This window comes from Balaenoptera musculus, chromosome 10 (assembly GCF_009873245.2).
Source record: "Balaenoptera musculus isolate JJ_BM4_2016_0621 chromosome 10, mBalMus1.pri.v3, whole genome shotgun sequence".
Taxonomy (NCBI): Eukaryota; Metazoa; Chordata; class Mammalia; order Artiodactyla; family Balaenopteridae; genus Balaenoptera; species Balaenoptera musculus.
The window spans coordinates 44,717,769-44,729,044 of NC_045794.1; the positions used below are offsets into that span (position 1 = coordinate 44,717,769).

The window sequence follows — 11,276 nt, forward strand, 5'->3', positions numbered from 1 at the left end:
CTGCGCCTCAGCCCGCGCGCTCGCAGTTTCTCGCTCTCGCCCGCCCTCCGCTCCCTAGCTTGCTCGCGCTTTTGCTCGCGCTCTCCTCGCGGATCGAAGGGACTGTGGCTACAGCCTGTGGCTGGGAAGGGCGACAGAGGCGGCGGTTCAGGAGAAACGAAGCTGCAGTGGTGGTGGTGGGAAGATGTCGGGCGAGGACGAGCAGCAGGAGCAAACTATCGCCGAGGACCTGGTCGTGACCAAGTATAAGATGGGGGGCGACATTGCCAACCGTGAGTGCGGCCTCAGGGGTCCGGAGATCGAGGCTGGGAGGGAGAGGCAAGGGGGACGGTGTTGGGCTGGCCCCCGAGGGCCTGGAGCGGTGGGGTCATGCAGTGTGGGCTAGTGAGGGCCCCGCGCAGGTCTGCTGGAGGTGGCGTGGTGGGGAGGCTCCGTGTCACGCCTGGGACCTGAGAGGCTAGGCCTGGGCTGGAGTCTCGAGATGCAGGCGGCCGGGAGGGGCGGAGAGCTGGGCCTTCGGCCGGCTCCAACCCTACGCGGTTGGTAAGGAGGCGAGGCGTATCTCCTGCTCCTCACTCTTCAGTCCGGATCTCTGTCTCTGATTTTGGCAGCAGCGAAGCCACCTCGAAAAGGAAGCGCTCCTCTATTTTGTCGCGGCTCTCCGCCGTCAGGAGCCTAGCCGGCACGTGTTGCCAGGTCCCCTGCGGATCGCCGGCTCCCTCCGCTGTGGTCCCTGACACCAGCTTCCCTACCACGTGCTTTGTTGTAGTTTTTCGTTCTTTACTTCAGCTCCTTCCTTGGTGGGGGCCGCCTTCTACTCTTGGGCCAGCTCAGGGACCGTTGGAGGGCACCCCATAACTCTTGGAGATGTATCTCACTGTTCTCAAAGTTATTCATCACTACCCCCAATCTGCGCAGATGGCTTTAGTTAGTCGTCAAATTTGATTGTTCTCAAGGGTTTCACAACTTTAGGAGTGTTTTGAGGTCCTTCTCACCCCAACTAGGCAAACCTGTGACTAGTACTGTTAAAGGGGGGGACTGATGTTAGAATATTAGGACTGTGCTCTGACTTACTCAGCTGCCACTTACTCAGTGGCAGCTGCCTGCCAGTCTGGACAGATGTCTCACTTTCTGTCTTCTGTCTTTCCAATTTAAAACCCAGTTAGGGGGACAGAAAGTGCTTGTCTTTGGGCTTTTCAATGGTTTTGACAGTAAAGATAGGCATTTAGGATGCCTTTGATCCTATGGCTGAAAACCTGAGTTTTCAGACTTCCAAAGAATCACCAAAACTTGATCACAAAAATCAAATCTGAAGTCCAGGATGGGCCATGGAGAGGGTATCCGGTGAACAAAACAATGCTTTATAACATAATTGATATGTAGTGGTTTGAATCAGAAAAAAAATTTTTTCCCTCTTGCAGTTTATAACTTCTGAGGCACTTGTGATTCCAGATACCAGTTTGAAACTCTTTTGGGTCACATACCTCTTTGAAATCTGCTAAGAGCAGAGCTTGCTGAAGCCCAGGGACCTTAGTTTAAGTCTCCTTGACTTGTTATTTGAAGAAATAAGTCTACATAAATTGGGATTACTAACATCTAATTGGGGTGTCTGGGAAGGGAAGAAGGTAGCATTTAACAATGCATCAGCTTGGAGTCAGCAATTGTATGTCTACCTTCCTGTTGTCCCTGACGCCGACAAATTTCCTCCAGTTTGCTTTGCATGTATGTTGGATACCTTGGTGAGAATCCCCTTGAAGTTCATAATCCTGTCCTACCACACCACAGATATCATCTTTGGAAAGTCTCCCTTGCCTAAGGAGACAGATGGTGCATACCCAGTTGTCACACTATATAAGGGAGGAAAGGGAATGTTGGCTTTTTTATTTCAGGAAAGGAAGGTAGAGATTTAGAGATTATAGGGAGGTACATTGCAAGAGACAAAACTTATTCCCTCTTTCATCCTTTGAGCAATGGCACTAGGGAATATTAGAAACTCTAAGTCCAACTTCTAGGTGTTTCTTGGATGGTAACTTAGACAACACATGCAGGACTGATACGGGGTTCTGTTCCCAGGGGTACTTCGGTCTTTGGTGGAAGCATCCTGTTCAGGTGTGTCGGTACTGAGCCTGTGTGAGAAAGGTGATGCCATGATAATGGAAGAGACAGGGAAGATTTTCAAAAAAGAAAAAGAAATGAAGAAAGGTAAAAACAATCCCCCATGAATTTCCTAAGTTTGACCCTTATTCAGTCCTGTTTGTTTTATTGTAATGATGCAACCCCTACCCTAGCACTCGTTGAGATATTTGGAAATTTGGAATGGCAAGGGGGATTCAAGTAGTTTCCCACCCAATCCAAACTGATCAAACTTAAGCAAGACCCTGAAGAGAATCCACTCATCTTTCTGAGGGGCAACAGGGCTCCAAGAGAGTGAGCAAGGCAGTAAGGCTGATTGTCTCTTTACAGGTATTGCCTTTCCCACCAGCATTTCAGTAAATAACTGTGTATGTCACTTCTCCCCTTTGAAGAGCGACCAGGACTATATTCTCAAGGAAGGTGACTTGGTAAAAATGTAAGCTTAAACTATTTTAGAGCACTTGTCTTTTTCCTAAGCATTCACAGTAGTGCCAGTTGCTAATGCTGTACTCTGCTCTTGCCTTTCAGCGACCTTGGGGTCCATGTGGATGGCTTCATCGCTAATGTGGCTCACACTTTTGTGGTTGATGTAGCTCTGGTAGGTGGACCACTTTGAACTCTGTTCAGCCGGTGGGGAGTGGGGGAGGGCGCACTGCTGCTCGCTTCTTATCCCCAGCCCCACCACCACGCAAGTTTTGAGAGAGTATCTAGAGAAATGAAAGGGGAAAGGGTGTTTTCTCTCCTCACCACTGGCTGCATAATGGACGCAAACAGATATTAACTGAAAGACCTGCTGAGTTAAAGAGCTTTCCAGGAAGGCACTCACTGCATTTCCTTATCTACAGGGGACCCAAGTAACAGGGCGGAAAGCAGATGTCATTAAGGCAGCTCACCTTTGTGCTGAAGCTGCCCTACGCCTGGTCAAACCTGGAAACCAGGTAAGCTGTTGAGTCCAACTCCAAAGCTTGATAGAGCCAAAGATACATTAGGCATCTACAGCTATTCTGTGCTGAAAGAGAAGAGGCAGGAATTAAAGAGTAATACCAAAGAGCAGTTAAATCTGAGTGCCTACCTTAGGTGGTATCATGCTAGGTGTAAGGGGATATGTGGTCCCTTTCTCATGGAGCCTATAGAGATCCTTTTTCATGTTTTGGATGTGCATCTTTCCCCAAAATAATTTGAGATAGATAGCTTACAAATAAAACACAGATACCACAGTTTTAAAACTCAATTTTAAAAGCTTATAAAACAAAAATATTAATAGTACCAGTAAATTGGTGACAAAGAGGCCAAAGCCCCTTGCAAGACAATATTAGGAAGCCCAGGGATCATAAACTGCTCATGAATTAATACAATTTAGTGTGTTAGACTATTAGTGGAGATTTTTCTCGAACACTTAGATTTCAGAGACCTGTTCAATACTTAAAGCATCTTCTTTTTTTCTGTGCTCTCTTCTTTACACTTTTCATCAGTTTGTCCCCATTGTTACTTAATTGCATCATTTTTACTTAAAGCTCTGTTGTAGGTTTCTTACAGCGGTACCTACTTCATAGAGCTACCATAAAGTATTTTGAACAGTACTTGGCACATAGTAAGCCCTTGTGTCAGCTATTATTATTTTGCACATTAATTATTCTTAGTATTTATGTACTTACTATTGTGTCTTTTCACTGGAAGGTACTGTTAATATAGTGGCTGTTGTCTAGCTATGACATTAGACGTTCTGGATTCTCACCCTGTTGCCACCCCCTACTGATTTTTAATAACTTCAAGTTCAAATTTCCTCATCTGTAAAGTGGGAAAAATTAAATTGTGCCTTATTATCACATGGCTGTGAAGATCGAGATCATCCATGTAAAGTGATTATCACAGTATGTGGCACAGTTTAATAATAGCGTGATTGGTAATTCACTTTCCTTTTTTTCTTAAGAACTGTAGTTTAGGTGAGGATCAGATCATGTTTGAAAGAGGTAAGAAGTGAAAAATAAAAGTTTCTATACCCTTTCAACAGGTTAGAATTCCAGGTATAATGGACTAAACACTATGGTCAGAAAACCTGGGTTTATACCACGTTCTTTTGGTTAACTGGTTTAACCCTGGGCAAATCATGTAACCTTCCTGAGCCTCAGTTTCCTCCTCTAGATTGGGATGTAGATCTGCACTATCCACCTTACAGAATCGTTATCTAAGTAGACCATCTTCGTGAAAGTGCTTTGTAAAATGGTATGCAAATGTAATTTCTAGGTTGTAGGGATGATAGGGCCTATGAAATGAAAAACCAATGAGAATCATTGTACTTGCTTGAGGATATTAGATCTCTCAGTTCTTTTTTTTTTTTCTCAGTTCTTTTATGCTTCTTGTTCTCATAGTAGACAACTCCCTAGCCCCTGTATCTTATCTTTTATTTGATCTTGTACTTCTAGAACACACAAGTGACAGAAGCCTGGAACAAAGTTGCCCACTCATTTAATTGCACACCAATAGAAGGTGAGACCTCAGATAGTAGGGTTGGGGGTCTAAGTATGAGTGGTTTTGCAGAATTAAGACTTTTGCTCCCTTGAGGATCCATCTTGGCTCTGACATAATCCAAGCCAAAAATCTCAGTGCCCTGTGTTTCCATAGCCAGGCACTTTGCTCTCATTGTCTGCTCCATGATTCTACTTGGGTGGGTGGGTTGAAAACCTTTTGGGATTCTAGGTGAGTGGTACCATAGACTTTGTCCTATCTGCAGGTATGCTGTCACACCAGTTGAAGCAGCATGTCATCGATGGAGAGAAAACCATTATCCAGAATCCCACAGACCAGCAGAAGTAGGTGCCCTGTATCCCACCCTGTACCTTCTGTCATACCAGACTAGTCATGAACTTATCCTTCCATATTCCAGGCTAATCTTATCTACTTTCTACTCTAAACTCCAGGAACTACTTATTGCTCTTTATGGTTTCCTTTCTGTTCCTTTTAGGAAGGACCATGAGAAAGTTGAATTTGAGGTACATGAAGTATATGCTGTGGATGTTCTCGTCAGCTCAGGAGAGGGCAAGGTGAGGAATGTAACAGAGCTAGCAGGGGGGGCGGCTGAGGGTGTGTTCCAAGAGCACCAGACCAAAATGTGATCTTTTTTAGGCCAAGGATGCAGGACAGAGAACCACCATTTACAAAAGAGACCCTTCTAAGCAGTATGGCCTGAAAATGAAAACTTCTCGTGCCTTCTTCAGTGAGGTTGAAAGGCGTTTTGATGCCATGCCCTTTACTTTAAGGTACTACTGCACTTAGCAAGGAAAGGGCTTGGAACCATTCAGACCCATATACCACACACCCAGAAGCACTCTTTTTTTTTTTTTTTTTTTTTTTAATTTATTTAATTTATTTATTTTTGGCTGCGTTGGGTCTTCCTTGCATGCGTGCTTTCTCTAGTTGCAGCGAGCGGGGGCTACTCTTCGTTGTGGTGCACGGGCTTCTCATTGCGGTGGCTTCTCTTGTTGCAGAGCACGGGCTCTAGGCGCACGGGCTTCAGTAGTTGTGGCTCGCGGGCTCTAGAGCACAGGCTCAGTAGTTGTGGCGCACAGGCTTAGTTGCTCCATGGCATGTGGGAACTTCCCGGACCAGGGCTCGAACCCGTGTCCCCTGCATTGGCAGGCGGATTCTTAACCACTGCGCCACCAGGGAAGCCCCCAGGGGCACTCTTCCTTCCCCCACCTTTCCCTCCCTCTCTCTCCTCTCCTGCCTAGACTTGTAGCTCCAGCCTGCGTGCATGCCTTCTCTCCCTCTCGCCTTCTCTCCCTCTCCCCATCTCCCTCTCATAGAAGGTAGTGTAAAAAAGCAATCCTACGTGTGATTTCTGCCTGAGGGTAGGAGTTATTTAAAAACATGAGCAAAATGGTAAGACATGATAAGGAGATAAGGATACCTGAATTTGTCTCTCTCTCCCCAGAGCATTTGAAGATGAGAAGAAGGCCCGCATGGGTGTGGTGGAGTGCGCCAAACACGAACTGCTACAACCATTTAATGTTCTCTATGAGAAGGAGGGTGAGTTCTAAGAAGAGAGTTGTACTTTGGAGCCCCTGATTATGGTCCCCTCCTCCCTATAGCTCACAGAAAAGAGGATGGATGACAAGGGAACATTTTATCAAAATACTTTGTTTCTCTCATAGGTGAATTTGTTGCCCAGTTTAAATTTACAGTTTTGCTTATGCCCAATGGCCCCATGCGGATAACCAGTGGTCCCTTTGAGCCTGACCTTTATAAGTCTGAGATGGAGGTCCAGGATGCAGAGCTCAAGGTTAGTGTGGGATGGAAAGGGGCGGGCACGTGGCACTTGTCTTGGGAGTGAGGAATAAGTGATGGGAAAGTCCTGAAGAGAGCTACAATGCTGAGAGTAGCACTTGGTGTTTGCTCCACATTCCTCAAAATTTGTTTTCCTTCTTCCTTCTATATGTTCCAGGCCCTCCTCCAGAGTTCGGCAAGTCGGAAAACCCAGAAAAAGAAAAAAAAGAAGGTTCGTTAACAATCATCCCTCTCTGGCAGGGTGAACTTGATCCCTCTTTATTCCACCTTCCTGGGTCATGGTGGTTGTATAGATTTCTGTATGTCCTTATTTCTCCCCATCTCAGCCCTGACCTAGAGAATTAGGATATTTTTGTCCTTGGTCCCCCAGACACTACCCTAAGTTGTTGGAAACTGACATGTCTTCTCCCTCTCCTTTCCATGAATGTAGGCCTCTAAGACTGCAGAGAATGCCACCAGTGGGGAAACTTTAGAAGAAAATGAAGCTGGGGACTGAGGTGGGTCCCATCCCCCCAGCTTGCCACTCCTGCCTCATCCCCTTCCCACCACACCCCAGGCTCTGTGAAGTGCAGTTCGTCTTCTCCACCCAGGACCACCAGCAGAGCGGGGTCTCCCTGTCCTCATCCCAGTCCCCCAACCCAGCCCCCTTCCAACAACAACCAGCTCTAACTGACTCTGGTCTTGGGAGGCCAGGCTTCCCAGCCATCGAAGACTACTTTAAATAGAAAAGAGAAATTGAATAATAAAATCAGGAGTCAAAATCCATCGTCTTCAAGCCCCTCTTTCTAGCCTTTTTCTACTATTCTCTGCTTGGTCGAGGTTTATGACCCTACAACAGAACGGGGAAGAGGCTAAAGTAGCCACCACCACTAAAAACTCAGCTGAAATTTTTTTATACCACTCCAGTGTCAGCATTTTCCCATCTGTTGGGGCTTGTTCCTCTCTCTTTTCCCACTCTCCCCAAGTATTTTATCAGGCCTCAAAATAGAGGAGCTATTCTTCAGACTGTTTTTCTTCACATGTGGCAGATTCCTTTTATGATCCAGGCTGTCTAGTCAGGCCCCTCCCATTTTTAGGAGCTGGAGCCTGCGTTTACCAAGGGATTCTCATCTATCAAATGGATCCTCATTTGTAAATCTTTGTAGTCCATTTTGTTCTGCAGGACATTTTTTTCCCCCTCCACAAGGCTGTAAAGAAGTAATCCATCTCAACCATGTCCATTTCTTTGGAGTCAGTGGGATTCTTCCCTTGCTCTATCTTAGAAACCTGAGTTGGAAGCTCCACTGTGGTTTTGTTCCCTGTTTGAAATATTTTGACCTCCCTTTCTTGAAAGAAAGACCTGGAACCAGAGGAGCAGACTGATTGAAGAGACAAAACTCCTGGCTTTCTGAAGCTGTGGACTTGGATGAATTGCTAGGGGTTTGGAGAGAAAGGTGACGAATTTCAGTACCTCTGGCATGCTGTCCCAGGGAACTAGGGCTCCCGCTAACTTACAAGGTTTTTAAACATACTGAAAATGACATGGCATTAAAATAAATTTGGATTTGCTCATAATCATGTGTCTTTGTTTGCTGCTCTTAATTGATGGCGGAGGGAGAGTGTGAGTTGAAGTGATGATCATTTGGAACCTGTTTTGTTGTGTTTTGTTTTGTTTTTTTTGGCATGCAGAATCTTAGTTCCCGGACCAGGGATTGAACCCATGTGGAATCTTAACCACTGGACTGCCAGGGAAGTCCCTGGAACCAGTTTTCTATAGCCATATTTTACCTTTCTAAAACAAGGAATACCTTGGGTTGGGGAGACATAAATCCTGGGTTCTCTGAAAAGAGTACCTTTTCTATGGGAGTTTGTGATTTAGTTTTCTGAAGTTAGAAACATACACCTTGCTGCTGACACTGTTCAGGACATTAATGTTTACTGCAAAAAATAAGAACACTGTATGCAAGTGATTATCTTGATTTAGGAAGCAAGGAAGAATGCATTTAGTGTTATGTAATTTTTCAGGGCCAGCCTGAGATTGGATGGGTAATTTGTATTAGAGCATCTTACATATGAGGCATTGCTGACCTGAAGATACTATGCTGAACGAAACTGAACACATCCCTTCATGAGAACTTATAGACAGTGGGCAATCAACAGGTGAGATCCCAGTGGATTTGATATAAAAATAATCCTAGGGTTTCTTGTTTTCAAACACATTACCTTCTGCTGGTGACAGTACTAGAACTGCTTAAGCACTTGGAATAAGGGCCCTAAATTTAGAAACCTTGTTTTTCCAGAGCTAAAAAAGGTGAAATTTTATAAAGGGAAACCACTAAAAAAGGGATTATAACAAGCTGTACTGTATCTTACAGTGAATAAGGTGAAGTCTGTATGATGAAGGGTTCTCTTTCATACTTCATAACTGTAGCCAAATATTTGGGTGTCTTTTCCGGGTACTTCTGACCTAACCATACCGTGAGACTGGGAAGTTGTCTTGCCACCAAATACCATTCTTGCCCTAAAGAAATGTGTAGCTCATCTTGCTTCCCCTCTGTCCATTGATTTGATCTTCGCCCTATGCAGAAGGAGAATCACTTAAGTTTCTGAACAAGATGCATCGTGGCCAGGAATATAGTGACATTCTGCCTCATGCATTGTAGAGAAAGACCGGACTTGGCTAGGAAAAGAGTTTATCTTCGATAGTGACAAAGTTCTCTGTAGTATGACAGCTTTCTCAACTCCTCACTTTACATCCTTTCAATGTTCTGAAATCTTAGGACCTTTGTAAGTTCCAAGATCGAATCTCCCTGCAGCAGTTTAGTTTAGAAAATAAGGTAAACCAGTAAAACAAATCAGGAGTTTTTGTTCAATCTGCACCTATCCATAGTAAAATGGAGGATATCGCCAGGCAACTGCAACTCCCATGAAGCAATGAGAGGGAAGGCGGAAGTAGCTGTCCTTTGCTCGTTTGCACCTCTAGGTCTCTTATTGTAAGTATGTGCTCATATTTAAATAATACAGTATCCTCATAATAAAACTGGGGGAAGGGGAATTTTATAACTCAAACTCAAAATAGTGTTTTCCAACAGAACTTTCCTAATTCAATCACTTCTCAGGTACCTAAGGCCGAAAGCTATTGTTACTCCCCTCGGGCAGCCCCGCCCCTAGGGGCAGGGCGAGACAGCGGAAATGACGACAATGAGCGTTCCATTAAATATCCGTAGGCGGGCCTCTACCCCTCTCTCGGCCTTAGCGCCATCTTCGGAGGTGAGTGTCTGAGTTGCTGTGTTCGGATTCCGAGTACAATCCATTAACATCTGATCTCTGCACTTACCATCGTTATAGCAAACTAACTGCAGACTTTTTTTCTTTCCCCGTAGAAACCTCCGCGCCATGAGAGCGAAGGTAAGCAGTCCCTGGCAGTGAGCTGAAGCTGTTAAGAATTGGCGATTGTTGGGGTAGACCTTGGCAAGGGAAGTCCGCCATCGTTCCGGGATCGCTGGGTTCTCAAGGGTGCCCAAGAGATGTTGGGAGAGGAAGGATAGTTTGGGGAGAAGCAAAGGAAGTGGTGGGTAAGTGCTGTGGTGAGAGAGGCTGGGAGTGCGAGAGAGGGCGGGAGTAGAAGAGCGCATGCGGGCTTCGGGGTTTTACGTCTGGGATCCGGGTGGGAGTCCAAATTGTTGATGTGGTTACTCATATAGTGCTCTTCATATCCCTGCCTAAACTTGTTACTAAAATTAATGATACCTTGTTTTATTCTCTGCCTCTGGTTATGATCGGTTGCCAGTGGAGGAAGAAGCGAATGCGCAGGTATGCTGAGAAGTTTCCAGTACAGGAGGGGGGAAGTGGAGCGCGCCTTGGATAAAACTTGGGAGGAACATTTGGTTTAGAAATCTAAAACAACTTTAGGTGAAAAACGTTATGAGCATTGACTGGCCAAAGCCAGGAGTTGGGACACAAGACGGTAGCATCGTATTGTTCGTTGATTTTACCCGTCCCTTGTATTGTGTCTAGATGTAAAATGGGAGGGAAAGACTGAACTCGGGTTTGTGGGCAGGAGGTGTATTCTTATGTCTGGTTTTCAGGCTGAAGCGCAAAAGAAGAAAGATGAGGCAGAGGTCCAAGTAAACTTGTACACCCATGGAAGCCACAGGAGCAGAAACAAGGGAAGGCAGAGGACAGGGACGCTGGTACAAATTGTTGGACTGCTTGCCTACTGTCTAGAACTTGTCTCAGTGGATCTGGAACATCGATGGCCATTCTGATCGCCTCGACCGCCTTTGAGAGACCCACCTTACTCGTATCAAAACGGTCCCTTTTGGTCCTTTGCCCTGGACCTTTGACATACTGGACTAGTTCTATTCTCAGTTGTGGCTGAATGTAACATGTAACAATAAATCATCTCTTTTGCTGTCTTAGCTGAAGAAAAAAATTCGTCTTGTGTGTTATGTGGTTTTTATGGTTCCATTGGCTGGGGATTCTGTACCAGTACAGTCGACCTCTCTACCCCGTGATGTAGAGGAAGTCAAGCAAGCTACTTAGGCTGCAAGTCGGGTGTGGGGGTTCCGGCCCTCGGAGCTGCTGGAGCATTGGGTGGCCCTTACTTGCTGGAAAGGGTGTTACACACGCCAGGGGCAGTTTTCAAGTTGATCTCGCGGGCATAGGGGCAAAAAGTGGTTCCCCTCCTCCCTTGTCTAGGCCTGCATTACAAAGTCTCGCTTTGGGGACTCTTTGCTGTTGGGTCGGGTTGCCATGGTGACACGCAAAGCTTGCTGGGAACTTCCTGCGGCTTGTCGCGCAAATACTTCACACACCATAGAGTGTGGTTCCGGGTCTGGTGGCTAGAGTGTCATTTCTTCCGCAGGAAGCGGAAGGGC

At 45.7% G+C, this 11,276-nt stretch overlaps 2 protein-coding genes across 3 annotated transcripts; both read left to right on the plus strand.

Moving 5' to 3' along the window:
* The first annotated feature begins 1 nt into the window (after window position 1).
* On the plus strand, window positions 2–7,971 carry PA2G4 (proliferation-associated 2G4). Of its 2 annotated transcripts, none has more exons than XM_036864928.1 (14): window positions 2–272; window positions 2,074–2,202; window positions 2,464–2,569; window positions 2,662–2,731; window positions 2,979–3,071; window positions 4,557–4,620; window positions 4,865–4,943; window positions 5,096–5,174; window positions 5,257–5,390; window positions 6,065–6,159; window positions 6,285–6,412; window positions 6,575–6,628; window positions 6,848–6,914; window positions 7,751–7,971. In XM_036864928.1, exons 1-13 carry the CDS (start codon window positions 185–187, stop codon window positions 6,911–6,913), a joined length of 1,185 nt encoding a protein of 394 aa, XP_036720823.1. In that variant the 5' UTR covers window positions 2–184; the 3' UTR covers window position 6,914; window positions 7,751–7,971. The 2 variants fall into 2 exon arrangements, with proteins under 2 accessions (XP_036720823.1, XP_036720825.1); XM_036864930.1 differs by having other exon boundaries at window positions 7,755–7,971.
* Window positions 7,972–9,567: 1,596 nt separating this feature from the next.
* Window positions 9,568–10,831, plus strand: LOC118901627. The gene is made up of 4 exons (XM_036864931.1): window positions 9,568–9,666; window positions 9,780–9,804; window positions 10,187–10,209; window positions 10,485–10,831. Exons 1-4 carry the CDS (start codon window positions 9,589–9,591, stop codon window positions 10,662–10,664), a joined length of 306 nt encoding a protein of 101 aa, XP_036720826.1. The 5' UTR covers window positions 9,568–9,588; the 3' UTR covers window positions 10,665–10,831.
* Window positions 10,832–11,276: the final 445 nt, after the last annotated feature.

What these genes read in the sequence shown, in the direction of transcription:
- PA2G4 (XM_036864928.1), top strand. Translation starts at nt 185, where the DNA reads ATGTCGGGCGAGGACGAGCAGCAGGAGCAAACTATCGCCGAGGACCTG. An exon ending in AATCCCACAGACCAGCAGAA is followed by an intron (nt 4,944 to 5,095) that starts GTAGGTGCCCTG and finishes TGTTCCTTTTAG; the next exon opens with GAAGGACCATGAGAAAGTTG. An exon ending in AGAAAAAGAAAAAAAAGAAG is followed by an intron (nt 6,629 to 6,847) that starts GTTCGTTAACAA and finishes CCATGAATGTAG; the next exon opens with GCCTCTAAGACTGCAGAGAA.
- LOC118901627 (XM_036864931.1), top strand. Translation starts at nt 9,589, where the DNA reads ATGACGACAATGAGCGTTCCATTAAATATCCGTAGGCGGGCCTCTACC. An exon ending in CCTTAGCGCCATCTTCGGAG is followed by an intron (nt 9,667 to 9,779) that starts GTGAGTGTCTGA and finishes CTTTCCCCGTAG; the next exon opens with AAACCTCCGCGCCATGAGAG. An exon ending in TCCGCGCCATGAGAGCGAAG is followed by an intron (nt 9,805 to 10,186) that starts GTAAGCAGTCCC and finishes ATCGGTTGCCAG; the next exon opens with TGGAGGAAGAAGCGAATGCG.